At 34.3% G+C, this 26,016-nt stretch overlaps 1 protein-coding gene across 3 annotated transcripts in view; it reads right to left on the bottom strand.

Annotated features, from left to right (window-relative positions):
- The window catches only part of LOC124360692 (RNA-binding protein 48-like), a 41,682-nt gene extending 16,385 nt beyond the window's left edge, over positions 1-25,297 (bottom strand). The window contains exons 1-4 of one of the 3 annotated variants that reach the window (XM_046814517.1): positions 25,153-25,297; positions 21,858-21,974; positions 17,750-17,943; positions 7,197-7,358 (exon numbers count right to left, since the gene is read on the bottom strand). In XM_046814517.1, coding sequence (XP_046670473.1) covers positions 7,197-7,358; positions 17,750-17,943; positions 21,858-21,950 — 449 coding nt within the window. In that variant the 5' untranslated portion in view covers positions 21,951-21,974; positions 25,153-25,297. Of the gene's footprint in view, positions 1-7,196; positions 7,359-17,749; positions 17,944-18,463; positions 18,798-21,857; positions 21,975-23,589; positions 23,609-25,152 lie in introns of those variants that run through there. The other 2 variants (XM_046814518.1, XM_046814519.1) reach the window with 2 other exon arrangements.
- Between the last annotated feature and the right edge of the window lie 719 nt (positions 25,298-26,016).

The raw sequence follows: 26,016 nt of genomic DNA on the forward strand, positions 1-26,016 counted from the left end.
ATTATTATATCATGTTTGGCACAAGTCTCCTACTTGGCACAAGTAGGAGCATTTATGGTTCTAATTAATTATATACTTAACATCGCAACTGAATGTGCCTTGCCATCCAGATCAAGATCACACAGGTCTCGGAAACTTACTTCGGTCAAAAAGCATATATTTCCAGTCCTTGTCATATATTTCAGGTCTAAGATATTTCCAGTACCATAGTAGAGTTTGCCTTGTTGTTTTGATGAAGAAAAAATATATATACTTAAGTACAACCGAGATGCCTACTTCGGTTAAAAAGTGCTATGTCACAGTTTAGTTTGCCATATTGCCTCGACCAAAATACTATATACGTTCGATTACCTAGTTCTCGGAAATCTATTTTGATCAAAATTGTTTTGACATAGTTGAGTTTGCCTTGTCCTGATGAAGAAAATACACACATAAGTAGGACTGAAAAGCCTATTACGACATAAGGGGACGTCCTATCAACTTCTTATGTACTTTCGGTATAAGAGGAAAATCCTTATTAAGGTTATGCAACATTCCAAAATAATCATTATTAAAGTTTTGCGTTACATTTCTTTTTTGGACTGTAGCCAGGGAAAGAATGAATCGTTGAGACATGTTAGTATTCATTTCAGGTGTTTTGGGACCCATCTCCCAGACAATTTCCGATATCCGAGAGTTTCTGTGATTGTTTCGTGTATCAGGGATCTGGAGATTTGCGGAAACATCGCAGAAAGTTCATCTAACGTCAATCTGCGATCATCACGGACTGCAATCTCGATTTTTTCACAAGTTCGTCAGTCACAATTGAAGGTCTTCCACTCATCTGATCGTCATGATTCAGAATCTAACTAAATAGTTTAATAATGAAATATAAAACAAAACAAACATAACCTATACAAAGTATGCAGCAACGACTAATCAAATACGATGAAACAAATGTTGTGTAACAAGCGCTATAGTTGTTGTCGTCAGCTGTCTACCAATAGACTAGTGCGGGGCGGAATAACATTTTGCAATGTATAAAGAGAATGCAACATAAAAGCAAAGACCGACAAAACCGGTATCAATATGTAGATTGATTCTTCTTCTCTACATTGGTATCAGATAAAACGTGATTGGTTAATAATTACACGTTCACGAGTCATGAAAACAAAAGAGTGCAAATGGACCGCATATGCGGCGATGCCAATTCTGGGAGACCAAATGAGCCGCATATGCGGCAATTGCCAGTTCTATAGCCTGAGAGTAGGCCTTGTGAGTAAACAGGGGTTTTATCATCTGACTTTATTTTGTTTTTAGTTTGTGGAATATAGAATTTTGTTATGTGTAAATATTTAAAAGAGTGATATTAGTATCTTATTTAAGCAACTATAAATCAAGCATGTGTTTTTAAATTTGTGTTTAATAATTATCCTGTTAAATGTGATTGGTGAACATCTTAACCTCTAACTCTGATATTTCAGTGAAATTATTACAAGTATATTTCTACTAAGATTAAGTCATAAGATATAAAAACCGCAAACAAACAGGCATGACCTTTTTATTTCATAACAATTTTTTCATTATAAACAATTTTTAATAAGATTTTCTACTTAAAAGAAAGTATTTTTACCCACATCTAAAATAAAGTAAGAAAATATCTATATTGCATGTAGAAGAAAAACAGAACAAAACTTTTATTTCAATTTACAATAAATTGTTTTAGCCGGATTTGACAGTTTTTAGAAATAAACAAACAAATGCCAAATTGGGTTTTTCCAATAAAAACATGTCATAGGTTATTTGATAGACTTGTCAGTGATACAAGGACAACTGGGTTCTCTCTTATCTACAAGTCCAAGTGGCTCAGTTGATAAAGGCACCAACTGTCATCTAATGCAATTGATAGGTGGGCCAGTGTTCAATTCCCACCAAAGGTTTAAATCTTTTTGCTACACAAAAAGTTATTTTTATTACAAAGACAACTGTAAAATAAGATTGTTTACTTTAAAAAATATTTTATTCTTATTTCTAAGGGAAAGAAAATAATTATCTACATTTTTTACAAGAAAGAGACAATCCCTTTCTTTCACTATAACAGTAAAAATATAATGTAAGTATAATATAAAAATATGTCAAAATATAATGAAAAAGTGAGTGATGTGTTAAATGGTTGTCAGCAATATTACATAAATTTTCAACACCCTGTTGACCTAGCACTGAACTTCATTTTAATTTTTTGACACCAACCATTTGACACAAAGGAATTCAGTTAAATCCTTTTAAAAATCACTGAACCTATTTTTATATTTGACACCAACCATTTACACTAAGGATTTGGATTACCACAAAGGATTACCAGTAATTTTAACACAGAGGAGTCTGACAAACATCATTATAAAAAACCGTTTCATCTTTGACAATCCACATCTATTAACGAAGAGGCTAATCCTTACAATGTTCAACAGTGGAGACATGGTCTTTGCCAAACTTAAGGGCTATCCTTATTGGCCAGCCGAAATTAAAGAATTAATTTCAGATGAAAGCGGGAAACCTATCAAGCACAATGTCACCTTCTTTGGCGATGGAAAAACAGCCATCGTGAAGGAATGTGATCTGTACCCTTACAACGAAAATACTAAACTAACCCTTGGGAAGACAAAGACTGATAATTTTAGAAACAAGAAACTCAATGAAGCTCTCTTTGAAGCTGAAAAACTTTACTTAAGCAGAGTTATCTATCTTAAACATGACAGCACCAACCACGTTAAGGCTTACAGCCAAGCTGAATCACCCAATGGGTCAATTAAAGAGCTTGAAAACAGCCTGGTTGAAAACAACTACTTTGAAGACACAGAAAATGAACATGACAAATTAGAACTAGCCGCTAAAATAGGCTCTGCACTGCTTGAAGAAAATAAGATCCTGAAAGAACAGAACCTAAGGTTAGAAGCTAAATTAACGAGTTTTGAAGCAAAAATTGAAGAGTTAGAAAAAACAGAGGAAACTCGTATCACCAAAATTGAAAATTTACTTCAACAATTGGAGCAAACTCAAAGTCAACTGGAGAGGGAAAAGCAGTTCACACTAGAATCACAAACCATTTATGAAGAAAATGATAGGAAACTTGGCCAAGCCATAAATGAGTACACTAAGAAAATAAAAGACCTAGAAAAAGAGACAAAGCTCCTAAGAAGTAAAGTAGGGAACAGTGATGAAACAACTCTTTCCAATATTAGGACTGCTAATGTCTCTGTACAAACAGTAGCACCCAACGTAAACCAACAATCACAACCAGCTTCAAACTCGCCATCCCTTCTAAATGAAATTGTCCAGCTAAAAACAAAGCAGGGATGCATGGAAACTTTAATTAAAACGATGACAGCCCAAATTGAAACCATTCTTTTAAACAACAACAAGTTATCTGAGCTACAGCACACAAATGACCTTTTGACTGACTCTGACAAAATTATGCTCACAAAAAATAGCCAAACATGCTCTAAAAAACCGAACACCTCTCTGACTAATGGCAATTCAAAGAAAGCACAGACTGCAGGAAACATCCAAACATGCACAAAAAAACTTAAAAATGTGGACAGAGACCAGCACAGAAAAACCCTTAAAAAATCAAGGGAAAACATTCCAAAGCATCTCTTTACAAGTCGCAAAAGCCCAAGAGAAACTTAAGAAACCTAAAATATCCTTACCAGCTAAAGTGGCTAAAAAACCCATAGAAAAATCCACAATGAAACTAAGTCATGGACCCCCGCTACATGCTAAGCTAAAAGCAGAGGATGAAAGCTACTATGATTTCTTCCTCAAACACATTGATTTTTACAGAACACTCAAGACAGTACATCCTGACTGCTCACTTACTTTTTTAGACAATGCCAAAGTGAAAATCTTACATCCCTAACCAAACAAAAACAGGGAAAAACAAAAACTCAAAGCATAAAAAAAGTCCCAAATAAACTTTCCGTCTTACACCAAAATGTAGAGGGAATAAGTAAAAAATCAAACCGGCTAAATCACCTTATAGAAGAAACCAACCCCGACATAATCATAATTAGCGAGCACGGGCTTAAAAAAGATCAAATGGAAAACACCAGACTGCCTAAGTACTGCCTAAAAACACATTTCAGCCGTGAAGACCATAGAAAGGGAGGTGTCGCCATTTTTGTCAAAGATGAACTAGCAACAGCTGCGCAACCCATAATCATAGAATACAACAAAGAGCTAACATGTGAGATGGGCATGATCAAAGTATCGCTAGGTAAAAGGCAGCTATACATCTTAGGTGTCTACAGAACCCCAGCAGGACAACTTGAAGAAGCTTTAACCTTACTCTCAGCGACAATTGAAGAAACGAGGGCTGAGAATCACCCGATTCTTGTTATGGGAGACATAAATGTTAATAGTCTGAAAAAAGACAGGGAGAATGATATGCTTAATGACACCCTAAGCAGCCACAACATCACTAGACTACCACTCCCTCCAACACGAGTTACCCCAACATCCAAGACATCTATAGATTTCATCTGTACAAATATGGTCTCGGATGAAATAACTACTAACGTGATCCATGCTGGAATTTCTGACCACTCAGCTCAAATCTGTGAAATAACACACACAACAACTCTACCAAAACAACAAAGTACAATGCGCAGAATATTAAACCAAAGAAACCTTAACTTACTAAAGGTTCAGTTGGAAAATGAAGACTGGCAAAATGTACACAACACAGACTCAGCAGAAACAGCATACAAAAATCTTCTGTCAACAGTGGTAATCAACCTGAACTCAACCTGCCCTAGAAAAAATGTCCGCCCTAGGAGGAGGAAGGTGATGGTTTTTGCTGACGAAGAAACAAATTGCCTGAAACAAAACTATTTACAATGTCTTCAAAAATATGAACTCACTGGAGCGCTATCAGATAAAAATAAAATGAGCAAGGCAAAGAAAGATTATGATATGAGGCTGAAATCAGTAAAGCGCCAAGCATCAGCTGATCACATAGCAAACGCTGCAAATAAATCAAAGGCATTGTGGCAGGTCATAAATAGTGAGAGGAAGGACAATCAACCAAAAATATCAGAACCAAAAATTACTATAGGACAGGAAATCGTCACTAACCCCCACACAATTGCTAATCACTTTAACCAGTTTTTCACCAATATTGCAGAAATCACCCTAAAAAACCAGCCAAAAGTCACAAAACAACCTGCACCTCCACAAACCTCAGGTAATGATTTAACACAGCTACCTTTCACTGATGAACAAGAAATTGAAGAGATCATCGATAATCTTAAACCCAAAACCTCGTCAGGATTAGATGAAATTTCAGCAAAGATGCTGAAACACTGTAAGAAAGCTTTAACTCCACCACTAGTCAAAGTAACAAACTTATCCCTCGCTTATGGCCACTTTCCAGCCGCACTTAAACAAAGTAAAGTATACCCCAAGCTAAAAAGTGGAAACCAGACTGAAGCCAAAAACTACAGACCCATATCGTTAATCTCAACCTTCTCCAAAGTAATTGAGAAAATAGTTTTAAAAAGACTAATGGACCACTGTGAACATAACAGCCTGTTAACAGAAAGCCAACATGGCTTCATCAAGGGAAGATCCACAACATCTGCCATAATCAAACTTGCGGAATTCATCATTGATAGCTTGGAAGAAAAAAATCTGGTTACTGGAATTATGCTGGATTTCAGCAAAGCTTTTGATTGCTTGGGACACGAACTGATCCTCAACAAACTTGAACAGCTTGGTGTGAAAGGCCAAGCCCACGCATGGTTCAAGAGTTATTTGGAAGGAAGAAGTCAGGTTGTTGACATTCAAGACACACAAAAAAACATACGCCAAGAAGTAAGATCAGACCCTTTACCCATTACAAGGGGTGTACCTCAGGGGTCGGTATTGGGACCAGTCCTATTCATTCTCCTGACAAATGACATGCCACAATATCTAGGAATGCACTGTACTCCCCTAATGTACGCTGATGATACGACACTTCTAGTCTCCGAGTCATCACCAAACAATGTGGCCATCAACTCTTACATAGCACTGAATAAGGCATATCAATACTGTCATGAAAACGACTTAGTTGTAAACGCTGAAAAAACCAAACAATTAGCTTTTGGGAGAAGACAGGAGGAAGTCCCAGAACTACCAGAAGTATCAATGGAAAGCCAGACCAAATTCCTAGGAATGACTATCGACAATGCACTATCCTGGAACAATCATGTTGACGCACTCTCCAAAAAATTGAACTCCTGCTTGTACATTTTAAAAAGAGTAAACCTCGTCAGTGATGATGCCACAACAAAAACTGCCTACCATGCATTGTTCGAGTCTCACTTACGATATGGCCTTGCAGTTTGGGGAGGCACAACAGCAGGAAACCTTAATCGAATTCTACTTTTCCAGAAGAGAGCAATCAGGATTATGGCCGGCCTTGGCCCAAGGGAGAGCTGCAGAAAGGTCTTCAAAACTACAAATGTGTTAACAATCATCGGCCTATACATAAAAGAAGTCATATTATATGTAACGATCGAACAGCTTCAACGAGGCCTTGATATACACACAAACAACACTCGTCATGCATCAAACTTTCACCTCCCTCTACATCACACTGCATCATATGAGAGGAAACCATCCTATATGGGGAGGAAACTCTTTAACCTCCTACCAGAAGATCTAAAAATGCTGAACGTGAAGAAGTTGAAGACAGCCCTGACCAACTGGCTCATCGACCGACCATTTTACTCCATTGATGAGTTCCTGGACTGGAGGAAGAATGAAGAACACATTCACTGAAGGAAAATACCTATATAAAATTGACGCCATTGCATTTCTCGATGTTGTGTTAATAAAGAATTTGTCTATTGTCTATTGTCTATTGTCTAAGGTTAAGACTAAAGATGATAGACATTTACGTGTATATACAAATTTACTATTGTAATGAAATTTAAACCATTCAAACATAGTATTACCATAAGCACTGTACAATAACTTTAAGAACTAATTTGTTTCAATTTGACATTTTAAGATGACAATTAATAAAAAGTTTATCATTTCTTCCAACCACATAGGAAGTTGTATTTTTAAAGTAAGCTAAATTACTCCTCAAGCTTAGTTCAAACCCTTGTAACCAAAAATCAAATTTTACTAACCAAATTTATAAGTAAATTAAAAAAAGTGATTCCTCTTACCTCTTATGACTTTCACATCTTCTCCTAATTCTAGTTACTATTTCTTTACGCCTTTGAATGAGTTTTTGTTTGGTATCTTCAACAGTTTCCAGTTCTGGGGCATAACAAACGTGCAACACACCTCCATAGAAAGCTCTTTCATCCAGCTGTTTCTTTGCATACCTATTTAATCAACAAGATTCTTTGTTTTAGGTTTGCTGTTGACAATGGATGATTTGAAAGGAGAATAGGATTTAGGACATTTGCCATTGTTTTATGTTACGAAAACAGAACACTCCATTTTGAGGATTGAAATCTGCCCTATTTCTAAGGTATAAAAATCCTACTCTTTTATAGTTTACAAAAATTTATAGTTTTACTAGCAGTTACCCGCGGATCGCACACAATTTCCTGTTGAAAACAGGGCACTATACTAACGCATATAACGTATGATATAACATTTCAAACGCTCCTGAGATAATTAATAGTCACTCAAAGCTATTCCAATCTCCTGATCCATTTTAGATTTAAGTTTTTTTAAAACAGTGTTTTTGGACCCTGAAGACTTAGAGTAAAACAGTTTTTATTTGAATTTCCCTCCAACATTCCATGATAATTTATTAAATTGCCTCGACGATTTGAGTAACAATTGGTCTATTTTAGGCCAGTGTGGAGGAATCGTTAAACCAAAGACAATAGCAATTAATGATATAATGCACAGTAATGGTGATATAGTGCATAATGATATACAGCATTCTGTGCAGTTTAGGAATGGAATTAAGCTTATCTTAGATATATATATATATATATATATATATATATATATATATATATATATATATAATGTTGTGTCCATATTATTTTTATGCTTACTTTATGCTTTCAAGAATATAAATAGCAATACTTTTCAAATGGTAATTAAATTAATTGAACATATGATTGTGTTGTAATATTATAATGTTTACATAGAACAGTTGATTATGACAGCTTCTTTTAATAAATAAAATGTATTTGCTGCAATGCATTTCTTATGGAAATTTTCACAACTTGATCACCAGCCCTGATGTCGTAGTGAAAAGTCCTTCGTTGATATATAATTTAGGACACTTCCTTTACATAGATAAGTCTCGATAAACTAATTTGGTTATAAAGAATCAGGTTCCGTCTCCTTAATTAATAATTTTATAATCCAATTTTATAAAAAATTAATAATCCAAAAGTATAACTCTGTTTAAGAAGGGTGATAGAATGTGTATTGATAACTATAGGAGCATAACAATTGTATCAGTATTTTCAAAAATTGTAGAAACTTGCGTTAAAAAACAACTATTAGATTATTTTGATAAATATCAAATTCTTTCATGTAGCCAGTTTGGTTTTCGTCCAGGATACTCTACAGTTAAGGCCCTAGATATTGCTGTGACAAAGATTTTAAGGAGCTTTGAGGATCATGAACTTGTGGGAATGACCCTTTTAGACCTAAGCAAGGCCTTCAATAGAATTTCTCATGGTGTTCTTTTGAAAAAGCTTGAATATTACGGAATAAATAACGAGCAATTACAATTTTTTCAGACGTATCTGTGTGGCATATTGCACATGGTATCGGTTGGAAATCAGATTTCATCTGCTAAGGAGGTTCTTGCTGGAGTTCCACAGGGTTCTGTCCTAGGTCCTTTGCTATTTGTACTATATACTAATGACTTGCCTGTTAATTTAGATTGTGATACCATACTGTACGCAGACGACACCTCTATCTTAGTAAATGGAAATTGTTTAAATAAAGTGCTCAATCAAACTAATAGAGTAATTAACACAGCCAATGTATGGTTTGATTCTAACTATCTTAAAATAAATGAAAGTAAAACGGAACATATAGTGTTTACTTTGAGACAAATGCAGATAGATAGTAAAATGACAAAGCCAATAAAACTCTTAGGTGTCACTATTGATCAGAAGCTTTTATGGGAGGATCATACAAACAACTTAATCTCAAAATTGGCACGTGTTTGTTTTTTATTGAGAAAGTTAAAGACCTGTGTAAGCCAAGAGTTGATGAAAATGTCATATTTTAGTTTTTTTCATGCTCATTTATTGTATTCAAATATTTTGTGGGGAAGTAGTACTGGTGCGGAAAGAGTTTTTTTTATGGCAAAAAAAGGCAATAAGAATCCTTTTTGGTTTAGGGTTTAGGAGTAGTTGTAAGGCTTATTTTTCTACTCATAATATAATGACTGTACCCTGCATTTTCATTTTTCAAAATTTAATTTATGTAAAAGAGAATATTAATGACTTCCTCTGTTTTAATGGTATCCATAGTTATCAAACAAGAAATGTAAACAACTTAGTCCTGCCTATTCCTAGACTAGAAAAATATGCAAAGAGTCATAAATATTTACAAATAAATTTTTTTAACAAACTCCCTGAATCATGGAGATTATTAGATTTTAATTCATTTAAGAGGCAGGTTTCTAGTTGGCTGTCAAGTCGTGCATTTTACTCCATAAGAGAATTTTTAGAATATAATATTAGTGACAGTTAAATGTGGGTATTTAAAAATTTTTATGTAATGTAGTATTGTATTATATTAGTATTGGTGTTTGTGTTATTTATTGCACATAATATGTTATTTTATGTATCTTTAAATTAGCAAGCTGTGATATTTTATTGTTGGAACTGACGAAGCCTATTGTAATTTTGTATTACTTAATGGTCAATAAAGATCTTGATTCTTGATTCTTAATTAAATTCACTTTCAGAAGTCAGAAGTCAGCATGCTTTATTCATGAACTTTAAGTACAGAATTTGCGTCATAAATTAATAAAAAACAACATATACTATCAATAACAATAGTAAATAGAATGGTGAAAAATGTTTCTTCTAGAGGATCAAAATTCCTGTGATTGTCGCCATCCGTAAAACTCAGTCATGGAGTAAAATGGGTGGTCAAGAAGCCAGTTCTTCAGCAAGTGACGAAACTGTTGAATGCTTGCAGTCTTCAGCTCTGGAGGAAGGACATTCCACATTCTGGCACCTGCATAGCTGGGTTTCTTCTCAGTCATTGTGCGATGGTGTGTAGGAAGGCTGTAATTGGCTGACTGTCTTGTGCTGTAGTCATGAATCTGAGCTGCGGTTCTTATGGGGCTTAATGATTTTAGATGTGAGTATGTTACAACTTCCAAGATATACAGATTTACTACAGTCAGGATTTTTAGGTCTTTGTATTTGCTTCTGCAAGTTTCTCTTGACTGGAGATCTCCAAGTATTCTTATAGCACGTTTTTGGAGCAAGAGCACTCGTTCTAGATTACCCCTTGTAGTTGCTCCCCATACTTCAATACCATAGCGTAAATGGGTCTCGAACAGGCTATAATAGGCGATCTTGGCTGTATCCACGTCACAGATGTTCTTAATCCTGCGAATTACAAACAGGCTTACACTTAGCTTGTTGCACAGGAGATCGATGTGGGGGGTCCAGGAGAGGCTTTCATCAATTGTTACTCCCAAGTATTTGGCAACAGTAACTTCTTCAAGGTCAGGTAACTTGCCTACAGCCTCTCTGTGCTTGCCTAAAATAAGTTGCTTAGTTTTTGTCTCATTTACAACGAGGTCGTTCCTATGGCAATACTGAATTGCCATGTTAAGAGCAATATAAGAGGTCACTTCAAGATGTTTTGGATTATTGTTGCCCAAAAGCAATACAGTGTCATCTGCATACATTAGTGATCTGCAATAGTCTTTTAGATATCTTGGAAAGTCATTGGTAAATAAAATGAAAAGTACTGGACCCAGTACAGACCCTTGAGGAACTCCCCGTGTGATGCTTTTTGGTTCAGATTTGATTTGTTGCATAATCCCCTTGCTATTATGCATAAGTTCAACCATTTGGCACCGCCCTGTCAGGTAACTGTGAAACCAGTTATAGGCAGTCCCTGTTACACCTATCGCACTAAGCTTAGCCATGAGGTGTTCGTGGCTGAGGCAATCGAAAGCCTTGCTATAATCTAGTAGAATAGCAGTGGTGGTGTTGCCATCTTCAAGTTCATCAATAAGGAATTCTACCAGACAGATTAGGGCGGTGGTTGTTGACTTGCCTTTCAGAAATCCATGTTGCTGGGTTGTAAGGAGTTCATTTGTCGTTACATGGTCTATGAGTCTGGTTAGTGTCAGTTTTTCAATTATTTTAGAGAATGTTGGAACTAGAGAAATCGGTCGATAATTTGAGGCTTGGGTTGGGGATCCCTGTTTGAACAATGGGTAGACTTTGGCCATTTTTAGAGCAGATGGGAAGTTTCCAGACAAAAAAGATTTGTTTACTATGTCTACTATGGGGTCAATTAGCTCTTCTTTACAAGTTTTTAAAAGCTTTGCTGAGATTCCATCATAGCCTGATGAAGTTTTTGGTTTCAGACTATCCATAACTCGAGACACCTCCTGTCTGGTTGTTTGGTAGAGGTCTAATACAGGAATATCTGGATTTTCAACTGGTAGTAACATTGCTTGGCCAGTAGTTTGTCCATTATTATGGATTGTGTCATCAGCTATGTTGACAAAAAAGTTGTTCATATAGTCTGCCATCTTTATTGGGTCAGATGAGAGTGTACCTTGTATGTCAAGTTCAGTCGGGAGGTTTATTTTTTCTTTAGGTTTTCTTTCCGAGTTGATTACCCTCCATAAAGCTTTTGTCTTATTATCAGCTTCGGCCACAGCGTTTTTTGTGGCCTGTTGTCTAAGTAGTCTTAAGGGGAGTCGGAACGCAAAAAAATAAAATTTATACAATTTTTTTTTATTTTTTATTTTGATTTGTTAGTTTATTCCCTTTAAAAAAATATAACTCTCACAGTTGTATCTTATTCCTAAGTTTCAAAATTAAATAAAAACTAGAGGTATGTCAGCTGTTTTTGGTCGGAAAACGCGTTGAGAAAGCTGACCACTTCTTTCAGCACATTGTATAGTGCACACTTCTCTATACACAGAGAAGTTTTAACCTCTATGACTTGATTCTTACTCTGTGTTACCTCTAATGTTACTTCACATATGATTTTCCTATTAGCCTATGTTTGTTGTGAAATAAATAAATAAAAATAAAATTAGGTGACGGTAAGGTGCTTGGGGGAAAGAAAAGACTAACAGACGCCCAAATAGACAAATTACAAACATATTATGGCCTTGCAATAAGAAGAGGTGTAAAGAATGTAGAAGAAATTAAGAAAAATATTCGGGCCACCTACTTTCATAAACTCTCCACTAATGAAAATCCTCAACACGGTTTGTGTCCGAAAGGCGTAGACTCGTGGTGTGGTTATGAGAAGGCTAAGGCTCAAGGTACAGTTTATGACCACAAAGATAGCCTACCTGAAGAGATAATGTTAGAAATAAAATACATCTACAGGGCACTAACAAATTCTGAGTTGTTAAAATAATGTTTACACGGACATACGCAGAATCCAAACGAGAGCTTCAACAATGTGGTATGGGCCAAAATTCCAAAACGGGTAAGGCTGGATACGTTGAAACTTGGTGTATATGATGCTGTCACTTCGTTCAATGATAGAAATAGTGGCAAACTTGAAGTTTTCCAGAAGCTTGGACTAAGTTTATGTGATAGGTCAGTGAGTGCTTTGCGCGGAATTGATGAATTGCGACAGAGGAAAAGTGAGAAAGCTGCGGAAGGAATAACGAAAGAAGCCAGACAAGAAAGAAGAAAAAGAAGAATGGTTCAAAATGAAAAGTATGATGAAGCAGATGGACCCCAGTATGGCCCAGGACTTTTATAAGGTAGACCTAGAGCCTCATTTAGTCTTGTTTTCACAATAAATGCGATTTCCGGAAAGTTAGCATTTTTCTCATAAAGGTACATTTTTCTCAGGAAGTATTCAAGATACAGTACTGATATTTTTTGCACGTAATCTATAGGCTATTGCCAACAATCAGACCCAATTTCATGCAATTTGCAATCTTAGTTTTGCTGCTATAAAACTTTTACCAAACGATTACGTGAGTTTTTAAATTGATTTGGAAAAAAAAATTTTTCACTAGGAAAAACTTTTTGAAAATTATCCAAGTTGGGTCTGATTACACAAAATAAGGTAATAAACAAATGTTGAAAAAATTATGACTGTAGCCTAAGTACTTTCTGATAAAAATGTACCTTTGTTAACATGGGGAAGATGGGCGTTCCGACTTTCATATAAGTCATATTCCTTTTTTATCGCTGATGCATTTCTCTTATGCTCTTCACTACCTGTTGCATTGTATTGGTCTTGGGCCTTAACCAGCATTCCTTTTAGGTGAATTGTTGTAGGGTCATTTAACATTAATTTACTTCGCTTTGGCATTGTTCTTGATTTAACCATCGGACAAGCCTCGTTCATTACATCAGTCAGTATCTGAAGAAATCTGTTGTAGGCATCGTTAACCTCCAGAGAACTGTAGACTTCTGTCCAGTCTTGTTGGCCGAGACATGTTTTGAGCTTATAAAGATTTCTGTTGTTTATGTGCCTACGCTCCATGGTAGAAGGTGCCTGGAGTTTTGTGCTGTTCAGCTTTAGTGTGCATAGTTGGCCTGTGTGATCGGAAATTCCTGTGTTAATGACATGAACATCAAGCTCCTCTTGTGGGAGGTTTGTGCAAACACAGTCAATGGAGGTTCTTGAAGTTGGTGTAATCCTTGTGGGTGGTAAATCGAGTCTCTCCATATCATGGCTTTTTAGGATGTCTTGCATTAGGATGTAGTCATGCTTTTTATCTAGTGAATCTATGTTAATGTCGCCCATGAAGATGACACGATGCTTTTCGGACTGTATTTTTTGAAGGATCTGAGCTATGATTTCCAGGCCTTGAATCAAGTTTCTGTTTGTTCTGTACACACCTATAATGAAGGTGGTAATTTTTCCTATTTTGATTTTAATGACTGCCACTTCACACAATAGCTCAATGCACTGGTCATGAACATTTATTGCTTCAATTTTCTCCTGAAGCAACTCTTTTGCATAGATGGCAACACCTCCTTTTAAGAAAGTTGTCCTGCTGAATTCTGCTACTAATTTGTAGCCGATCAGTCTTGTGTTTAGCAGGACCTCTCTTTTTAGTCCATGTTCTGTTATGATGACTAAGTCAGGGTTTGTTGTGTCTAGAAGGGCATTCATCTTGTCAATTTTGTTAGAAATTCGATCTACGTTCTGATGTAGCACGGTGAGAGTTTTGCTACTTGAAAGCCTATTGTTTTTCTTTTGTAAAATTTTGTTTTGAATCGTTTCAATATGGGGTAAGTTTTGTCTAAAAAACTACTTTTTTCCACTAAAGGGGTTGTTTCGTTGAATTCAGAGCTATTGGCAAGATCGCCCTGCAGTAAGGTAGGCTTAAGTGTGGTGCAGGATTCCCTCCAGTTTGTTATTAAGTCCTTGTAGAAGTCTATGTGCTTTATAAAAAACTCCTCATGACTTTCATTTTGTAATCTTTTAAAAGTATTCATTGGTGGGGTTTTGCTGAGCACAGAGCCTCTTTCAGGGATTTTATAGGCCTTATTGTCTGATGGAATAGGATTTTTAGGTTGATGATTTAGACTTAAACTCAGAGATTGTCTGTCTTTCCCAGTCTCAACTTCATCCAGTTTGTTGGTCGGAGTTTGTCTGTCTCTCCCAGTGTCATGTTTATCAAATTCATCATCACTTGCTATTATAGACAGTTTTTTTTGTCGGGGTTTGACTGATTCCTCCAGTCAATTCTGTTGCCTGTGGAGTTGTCAAGAGGCTAGAGCTCCTTGTCAAAGCTGTTATAGACAGTTTTTTTGTTGGGGTTTGGCTGATTCCCCCTGTTGATTCTGTTGCCTGTGGAGTTGTCGAGAGGTTGAAAATTCTAGTCTGAGCTGTTGTAGACAGTTTTTTTGTCGGGGTTTGACTGATTCCCCCAGTTAATTCAGTAGGCTTTGGAGTTGTCGAGAGGCTGGAGTCTCCTGTCAATGATGTTTTGGACCCTGGGTCCTCTGTCATTAGAGGTATCGTGATGGCTATGTTTTTTAAATTTCTATTAAGTTCTGTAATGGATTGCACCATCTGGTCCTGTTTCTCTTTAATGAGATCCAGATCTAGGAGGAGGGTAACATTTGTTGGAGGTGAGTTTATATGAATAGTTTGGGTTCCAACATCTACAGAGGTTTTTATAACATTAGTGTGACTTTTTTCTGCTGAATGTTTAAGTTTGGCAATTAATTTTTCTTGTTCATTGATTTTAAGTGAGTAGTTAGTGAGAATTTCAGATTGTTTAATGTCATGTTCCTCAAAAATTGTTTGGACATCAATTTTATCTTGTTTAGACTTACTAAGTTGCTGTTCCAATTCTTCCATTTGACTTAGTAGAGTTTCAATTTTTTGTTCATATTTATTCTCCCTTGTAGTGAGTTCTTCAATTTTTGCTTCCATACAGAGTAAGTTAGTTTTGAGTACAGTTACTTGGCAATTCAAATTATTGTTATTTCTCTTGAGATCAATATTTTCTTGTAATAAAAAAGATCCGGCTTCGGCAGCTAGTGTCAGGGATGTTTCTAAATCCTGTTCTTCCAATTTTCCATGGTCCTGCAGTTTTGTCTTCATTTTTTCTAACTTAAAATCTACAAGAGAGGAGTTCAAGATATCTGGAGAGCTATTTTGAATATTACTACTTCCAAGTCCTTGAATCGGACTACTAAGGATGTCACAATTTGATGAAGTTGAGTCATTAATTTCTACTGTAGGACACAGTTGTTGGTTACCTCTACACAGAGTGCATTTCCATAAGTCAATTTCGTCAGCACCCCATTTTTTCAAGTTCTTCTCAAGTATGTTCTGACATCCTGCATGATACCATTTTTGACATTGACCAGTGCATTTTATTCCTGAAAACCTAACACCAATGTCACAGGTGCCACACGGGTATTTTGGAGGCATTTTCCCAGAAAAGTATGAAAAATTGTGTAATTTAATATAGGCTTTCCAATTGTGGTTTAATTGTCAGAGTATAAATGAATGAATTACTGTATATTATTTGATTTAGATGTGCTTTCTCATTTCAAATACCAATGTAGAGTTTGCCTTGTGCTCCAATCAAGAAAATATATACCAACGGAAACCAATTAAACTTGGGATTTGCATGTTGATCAAGTTGTTAAAAAATTACCTCCGGTTTATTTATAATTTACAAAATGTCTAAAATTTGCTCAAGTGATACTTTAAGACTCCTTTACTTTGCTTATGTAAACACTGGAATTGCGTTTGGCTTAAGCATTTACGGAGCCACATCAAAATTTAATTTAAATAGGATAATAATACTACAAAAAAGGTGTATTTGTATTATTTTGGACCTTGATTGGAATAATAGTCAAAAATAAATTTTCTAGTATGGGTATCATGACAGTTTATAGCCATTACATGTACCAAGCTATTCTCTACACTAATAAATTAATTAAAGCTAACAAACTACCTTTATTAGGAAGCAATCACTGTTATAATACTAGACAAAAGGGCAATATAGTAACTGAATCAATTACAAACAATACACAATTATAGTATAATCCTTAGTAAGAATATAATATTGTTATTTTACTGTAAATGCTTGACAACATTCATGTACTTTTTATCTACTAACATGAATAAAGATATTTCAGTTAAGTTCAATTCAATTTATTTTAAATACAAACATCTACATAATAGCTTACTAAAAATATAATAAACTTTCTATTATGATACTGCTCTACTGACATAATGGTACATTTGTTTGCTTACAATTCATGTTAGTATAAATACTATTGTGTATATTTTTTGCCTGCAACGTGCAAAGCGGGATAACTCGCTGTTTCTTGTTACTACACTTTAAACTGATTTTAATTCCCCGAAATTCCGACAGAATGTACGAGAGTGTTTGTTTGGTCTTCCATTGTGATGTTAATGGAGTGTGACTCATTCAGCCCGCTGTTTCTACGCTCGAAGCAGTTAAACTCGCTTGTGAAACAGAAACAGAACAGCTGAACATGCATTGTTTGTTTACTACCTTTGTTATAACCATAAAATATATTTTTATATATTAGGTGACAAACATATTCAATACAAAAATAAAATTTTAAAACAAATTTTAGAAAATAGAGCTAAATAGCAAGTTTTAAAATTTACTATTTAGTGTACCAAGGGTAATATCAAGTTTTAACATTTCCTATACTTTTACAAAGTGATGACCCAAGAGCTGCCAGAGTACAGGGCAGAACATAGGTAATAGTGATGGCCTAAGAAGTACCAAGAATTAAACTAAAATCTTAAGTCAAGTTAAAATTCATGTACATTGTAAAACTTTATCCATTTATGGCAATAAAGAATTAGCAAATATATATATATATATATATATATATATATATATATATATATATATATATATATATATATATATATATATATTAAGTTGCACCAGTATTTATATTCATACTACACAAACAATCAACATTAATAGATAGTGTTTATTTCTACTAATTTATTATTTTCAGATCATATAATGGTGATAGTAATCATAATTTAACTTTCATTTTACAATGATATGGTTAAAATGAATTCTTACCTAGCAGACTGTATTCTTGCATACTGCACATGATATGTTTCCACGAATGATTCCTCAGTCTCATAATTAGGAACTTGGACACATCTGGTGACATCTCCGAAGCGGTTGCAAAGCGTACACAGCTCGGAGTGTAGCTTAATAGCAGGAACTCTGCTTATTATCAGATGAACTGATTCATCACACACTGTGTACACCTAGTAAAGCTATTTAATTAAGGGAAATCTTGTATATTTTTTATTCATTTTAACATGTATTTCATTTAATGAACATGATATCATTCACAATAATGCCTGATAAGAACTGAGCTGACTTGAAGAAGATAATCTGTCATATCATCTATTGTTTTAAGTAAACAATTTTAAACAAGAGCAATCATTAGTTTATCTTTAGATCCAAAATCTTTAGATTTGAAAATTTTACTTATGGATTTCAAAGCAAAATATTATGCTAAAACATAAAACACAAGTACTTTAAACAACATATGTGACACATCAAATTTTGGATCTTACAACCATAAATTAATTTTGTCATACATTTTTGGTGAGCCACTAGTAAAAAATTATGAGCTCAAAATATCCTCTCAGAACTTGAAAATATTGGTAACAATTTATTGACAAATGATTTTTGGAAATAAGTACATTAAATAAGGACCAGCTCATTTACTTCAAATAAATTTGAAGTAAATTCAAATAAATTTTATACTGTAGTTGAGACCTGATTCATCTACGTTAAAGAGTTCATCTGTTGACTCAAAGTTTACAAGAACTCTTTAGCAGCATCATCACCGGCTGAAAGTTTTTCATCAGAAATAATAACTTGCCCTTCGCCAAAGCCAACTCTCACTTGCTGTAAGGTCATTTTCTTCACTACCCAACAATTTGTGCAACTGAATAGCTTTTTCTTTTAAAATGGGCACTGAAAGTGGAGTCCTTTAATGTCTTTCCTGGAAATACCCATACAGCATCATCATAGAGTTGAATAATTTTTGTTAATGCGTTTCTGGTTTTTATAGCATGTTCATTTTCTACTGTTATTGAATAAGCTTCAAGATATTTTCAGTGTTTAGTGGTTATTACACCAACACCCATTTCAAAACAAAACACACAGTTTATGTTCATTCAAAATAAGTAAAATAAGCAACATTCACTTCCACTAATGTAAAAAAAAAAAAAAAAAAAAAAAAAAACCACTACATAAAACAACAATGTACACTAAACTGGTCAGCATATATCTGTCAATTAATCAATAAAATGAGCATGACTCAGACAAGGAAAAGAAGTGCAGATGTCTGCTTGTTGAGACAGAAAGACACAAATTAACAACAGATAATGCTGACATGCCAGTGGGAGAGTCAGGTGATCCTAGGTCACATAATCAAGCTCCTAGTGTATATAATTGTAAATTTTTTAATTATGGTAGTTTTGGATTCTAATGGTAATGATCTGAAAATATGCAAATATCTCAAGGTAATTCTGTCATGCCGGTGATTGCAATAGACACATTTCTATGAAATCTACCTAATATTGACAGAAAGTAATTTATTGTAGAAGTATTTTAGTAAAAAAATGGAAACTGGTAGAAACTCATTGTTAATATTGTGTTCTGTGTATGTAGAAGATATTACGAAATACACTGAAGTTAAGAATAGTGCCAACTGTTTGTGAGGACCAAAGTAATATTCACAATGAAAAGTTAAGTAGGCTACCGCCTGTGGTTACTGACGACCTTATCGAGCAAACCAAATCGAAAGTTCACAATAAGAGATCTTTCAAAGCATATTCCAAAGATATCAAGAAATATATTGAACAAAATAGTGACTGAGAAACTACAATATGGGGCCATCCCTTAGTAACATAACGCAAAAATCTGACTTTTCAGACCTTCCCTCCCCCCTTTGTAACCGACTTGTAACAGTAACAAAAAACCTCCAATAATTATGTAATGCTGCCACCAACAACCCCCCAATTTATATTACTTAAAAATTGTGATATAATGAAAACAATTTTAAACTCCAAAGTAAAACGTGCTAAATTGTTTGTACGATGTGGTGAAGTTTTAAACTGCATAACTCAGCCCAACATTCTGCCTTTTATTTTTATTGCTATATTCCTTCAATATAGCAATAAAATCATACAGAGCTAGACATTAATCCACAATAAACTTGTCTGTATGAAAAATAATAATGTTATGACGAAACAACTTCAACCTTCGGTCCAATCCTAAAGCGCCTGGATTCTGCATGGAATGTTGCACAACATCGTTTTGCTAGAATTCGGCTTATATAGTCAAGTACGCGGACTTTCAGCTCACAGAATTTTACATGTCATTTGGCATAAATTCCACCTCTCTGCTTGTTAATGCGTCTGTTGATATGAAAATTTCTGTTCATATAGTATGCACCATAAGGTAACATAGGTCCTGATAGCAGGCTTTTCTGCTGTTAACTTGTGTGAATGAGAGATACGGTTTCTCCAAACAAAGTTTTATCAAACACTCTGAATATTTGGCTTAAATGTTAAACATTCGTAAATTTGTACTTGGTAAAATACTTGACACAAAGAGAGTTAAACAAAATGCTTTACCATTTAGGGAAGCATTTAAATGGAGGATTCAGACTTTCTTCGGTTTGCTTATAAGGGAGGGAAATATAATACCATTTTAAATCGTTGAGGAGAACCAGGCAAATTTTGTGATTGAATTCAAGCAATTAATAATCTAGGTTTAATAGTTATGTAATGTAATGCCCAACCCTCACATCTTCCCCGTAACGGTGCATTATGCTGCCGAAACCCCTCCCCCCCTCCACTCTTGGAGTGTTATGTAATTTAGGAAGGACCCCTATTCTAAGTATTGTGCCATATGGAAACAAAAACTCTTGACTGATGAACTCTAAACAAAGACATTAATAGGATCAGCTCAGAAGTTTCTTACCTTGTATCATGAACAATGTGATGGATTTCTTAATAACATAGCTACTGGTGATAAAACATGGGTTTCTTATGTCAATGTCAAACAAAAATACAATCAATGGAATGGAGTCACACCTCATCGAGAACGACTGTGATCAGTTGTGCATAACCGGAAGAATTTTATTCACTACGTATTGAAAAGCTAGTGCCTAGATACAATGGGTGCTTCAATGTAAAAATATTAACTATGTTGAATAGTTAATAGTTTAAAACAGTTACTCTTCCAACTGTATATAATATAAAAACTACAAAAGATACATATTATATATTACAGCAACCTACTTTCCAAACAACTCTAGTATATGAATGATATTGCAAGGTGAATATAATGTTATGAACACATGTGTTTGATAACATTATAAAATATTTTAAACTATTAAATCAATATGGTGAATATGGTTGGAATGATATTATTTTTGTATATATTAATTTTTATATGTTGTGTTTAATATTGTGTTAACATATAATAAAGCTAGAGATGTATCATAGTTTAACACAATGACTGGGGCGGACGCATGTTACTACTTTCCCGGTTGTATTAATGCTGGTAGAGGACTGGCGTCGCAGTGAAGGTGATAAAAAAACATGGTCCTGTAATCTTGATTGGATTTAATAAAAAGAAATAAGGGGATAATAGTACTTCTAATATTCTAAATTCTAATATTATTCTTATTTGGAATTACAATTTTAATTTAACACCCAATTCTCAATACTAATGTCGCTCTGTGGTTACAAATAGACTGATATTATAAGTAACTTACTTGTTATAGACACCAAATATGTAGTTGAAAAAAAGCCTTGTTTTAAAGTAGTTTTTATTTGTTATGTCTAGAAACAATAATCAGAGAAATATTGAAATAGTTATAAAAATTGGATTTGTAAAGTTTCAGAAACAAAAACAATGTTATGCTACATGAAAACAATTAAAAGCCAATGATGGGCTCCTGGCATTTTTGTTAAGTTCATGAAAAGCCTGGAATGAGCACTATTTTTTGAGTATGAACTTTATTTTTCCACTATTATTTTTTTAACAAAATGCAACTTATATTAAGAGAATAAGATAAAGAGAAATTAAATAACTTATAAACAAATGCAAATCTAGGCTGTTGTGTTATAGTCAGGATACTTTTACACCACACCTTCACTGCAGTCAGCTTCCCTCCTTGTCTATAGGAAGGCCTTGTCATACAAAGACTCTGTTGCTCGTGGTGATTCTGTTTGACAATATCCATAGTTCACTGTGATAGATAACAAATCTGTAACATTAGAAAAATCATGACTTTTTTATCTTACATGCAAGATTTTTGCATACCATGCATTTTAGAAAGAACCACAGCAGACATACTGCGGTTCTTAAAATAGTATAAACCTTAAAGTTAGGTGCATTACTGTTAGTCCAATAAACTACTAATGCATTTTATGAAATTTAAAAAATTTTTCAAAAATTTTATCAATACATGTTTTTAAATTTAATTTTTAAAAGTATTTTCCTTTTGAAAAAGCAACACGTGTTGTGAAGTAGATAAAGTAAACATTTACCAACACTGCTATTCTATACACTTTTATAGTACTTTGGTATCTATGAGGTTAAAGGCAGACCCGGAAAATCACGAATTTGATGTTATAAATGTATTCTGCTCATCCTCCTGAACAAAAAATATATATGGTTTTAGGGGGTGCAAATGACATCATGGTTTTAGGGGGTATATTCATAAATAGTTAAGTTTTTAATATTTTAATGCCCTGTTTGTGTGCTGTGTGTTGAAAACTGTGTACAATGTTATCTGAGTGCTTCGGGACTGTGGTCAAGTGCTTCACAAGATATCAAGTACTGTAGTTCGGATCAAGTGAGTGCTTGTCAATCATCGTTCAACCATCCACTAGTTCAACAAACCGTAGTGAATAGTGTGTTTCTGAGTGTCTTTCAGGCATGTTAGGAGTTTACGTTTTGACCGAAACGAGATTATTTCCTTTAAGTGATAAGTGTTCTCTATTACTGTCCATTTATATATTAATATTGGGTTTTTGTATGATTCATTAAGTTTTTTACACTTTGCATAAATTTCTTTGCATTACTTTTCAATTTAAATTTCTGATCAGCCCCTATAGAGTTTGATATTTTACTGATAGGTACTATCTCGAGGGATATTTTTTTTTCATTGACATCAGCGCGGGTAGCCGGTGTCACAGCCCGTGCTGATGGTCGGAGGCACTCGTCTCAACCCGATAACAACTAATTCATTTGTAGCTCGAAATTAAGAAAAACATCCTTCATTTGGGTCCAAATTCTGCTCATTTCAGTATTATTTTTAATCTACGTTTCAAAAGATGGCGGCGCGTCATCACAAGGTTGAATTACATCAAAAAAGGTCACGTGACATCCGACACCAGGGTACAACATGGAAATATTGCTCCACACATGAAAATTAATTCCATTAGAAATAACAAAGTTGTAGAACTACTAGCATTAAACTACAAATCGCTTGCATTAAAGGGGAAAATGGCCATCGATGGAGTGCTGAGCTGCCTTCTCAGGGACGAACATCTAAAAGAAATATTGTGGTAAGAACACCAGGAAATAAAGGTGAGGCCAAAAATATAGTTACAGAGCTAGATGCTTGGAATATACTGTTTACTAAAGAAATGGTTGAAATGATTGCATTCAAAAAGCAAATTATTCAATAGGCTCATTTTATTTGGTAAAAACTATTTGTAACCAAGTATATGCTTTGTTTGGCTTACTTTACACAGCTGGTGTTTTGAAAGCAGGGCACTTGAGATCTCGTGAAATGTGGAATACTATGTATGGAGTGCCATTTTACAGACATATCATGTCAGAGAACAGATTAATGTTTCTGGTCAATTGCTTACGTTTCAATGACTGTTCCACACAAGACGAGGATGATCAATTTGCTTCTATTCGTGCCCTGTGGAACATTTTTATTTCCAAATTTTGCTACACACCCCATGCATATTGTACAGTAGATGAGCAACTTCTTGCCTTTCGAGGTAAGTGTCCGTTCAAGGTTTACATTCCTTCTAGGCCTGATAAAAATATGATTTAAAAACTAGTGTGCATGTGTGATAGCAAAACATATTACATGATAAACGCTACACCTTATATTGAAAAAGAAAATGGCCGAAGAGACATAAATCAACCACTCAGGTTAGTATTGTAAAAGAAATTACAGAACCTATAAATACTATAAATAGGACAGGTCGTAACATCACCGCCGATAATTGGTTTATGTCAATACCTTTAGCAGGCAGCAACTGACTGCAAGTTGTCATTAGTGGGAACATTGCGTAAAAATAAGAGAGAAATCCCACATTCATTCCTACCATCAAAAAACAAAGAAGTGCTTTCCTCGAGTTTTGCTTTTGACTAAGAAAAACTATAAATATCTGCCCTAAAAAAGGGAAAATCTGTTATCCTGCTTTCTACTATGCATGGTGATAAATCTATAATTGAAGAAATAAAAATGCCCAAAATAGTACACTTCTACAACAAAACTAAGGGAGGGGTTGACACTTTCCATCAGTTAAATCACACCCATAGTGTTGCCAGAAAAACACGTTGTTGGCTCTTAGGTTTTTTTATGGAAATTTAGATCAGGCAGGTGTTGACGCCCTAGTATTAATTTTGAAACAAACACAGTGACAAGACTGTACAACGGTAATGTTTTCTAAAAGATTTTTGTCTACAGCTAGCCAAACCATTCATGGAGGAAAGGCTAAAGAAACCTTTATCAAAGGAGCTTGCAGAGGGAATTAAAAAAGCCTTGGCATTGGACTAGAAAACCCTGCGCCATAAGTTGTGAACAACAGACCAACACAGGCAAGATGTTCAGTCTGTCCAAAGTCCAAAGCCAGAAAGACAAAAACATTCTGTGTAAAATGTAACTCAGCAATTTGCCCAGAACATAAAAATGATGTCTGCCAGTCTTGTATAAACTAACCACCTGTATAGACAAGTGTTTTTGTGACATTATATTTTTCAAAGTATTATTTGTATTAGACGTTAAATGTATTAATAAATCATACTTTGTCGATGAAGTATGTGGTTTTTTAATTGGGGTGTTGGAGCACCCCACCTGTGTGTTCATACTACTTAGGTTGTCTTTGTGTTCTATGGTTTAAGCCTAAAGTATAATTTAAATACTGCACTAAAATAGAATATTAGTTTCTTGCGAAAATACTGGTATTAACATTATTGGGATCTCTTTATATTATTAATAAATATTAAAGCTAAGCGGCCAGGTTTGCAATATGACTCGTACGTATGATAAAATAGCATGGGTAATAACTTGGCTAAATCATTTTTTTATAAAGTTCTATCTTAAAATGAATATAATTTAAGTAACATAAGTAGTGGAAAGGGTAAATATTACTGTATAAAATTTACTAATTTATGGTTAGGAAAAATAAACTTACTTTTAAACCGAAAAAAAACACAATACTGTTGATAAACAAATCGGCAATTGAATCAAAACCAGTAATAAGTGATTGAACTGAAGGTATTTCCCCCCCCCCACTCTTTTTTAAGCGTCAGCTGCTATGACAGCTTCATTGGACACTGGCTGTCTATTCCTGATCGGCCCTCCCCGGGATTTGAACCCGTGATCTCTCACTTAAACTGAAGACTAAGCTAATACGTATTTTATTTCTTACAATTTGGGATTGTTATTCATACAATGGAGCTAAACGAATTTCATTTAAAAAATGTATTGGTTTCAGTTATGCCACATTTTATGACTTCAACTTTTATTCCATAAATAATACGTTAAGAAACATGTTATTTGCAGGCAAGTATATATATATATATATATATATATATAACCTTAACTAAGGTTATTTAGCCCCATTACAAATTATTGCACATTGGTCTGGGTTGATTGCACAATTTTTTAAATTAATTAAAAAAACATTTAGTATATATATATATATATATATATATATATATATATATATATATATATATATATATACTTGCCTGCAAATAACATGTTTCTTAACGTATTATTTATGGAATAAAAGTTGAAGTCATAAAATGTGGCATAACTGAAACCAATACATTTTTTAAATGAAATTCGTTTAGCTCCATTGTATGAATAACAATCCCAAATTGTAAGAATTTGAAAAGTTTCTCTATTTAGTAAAATATCTTTTTATTTAAGAAACATTATCAACTTTTAAAGCTAAAAATCAACACTCTATTAAAAAAAATTTAATGGTAGAGTGTCCCGGCGGAGCAAGTACTTTTTGTGATTCAATGTTTATTGAAATTATATATACAAA

The sequence above is a fragment of the Homalodisca vitripennis genome, chromosome 4 (genome assembly GCF_021130785.1).
Source record: "Homalodisca vitripennis isolate AUS2020 chromosome 4, UT_GWSS_2.1, whole genome shotgun sequence".
NCBI classification, from domain to species: Eukaryota; Metazoa; Arthropoda; class Insecta; order Hemiptera; family Cicadellidae; genus Homalodisca; species Homalodisca vitripennis.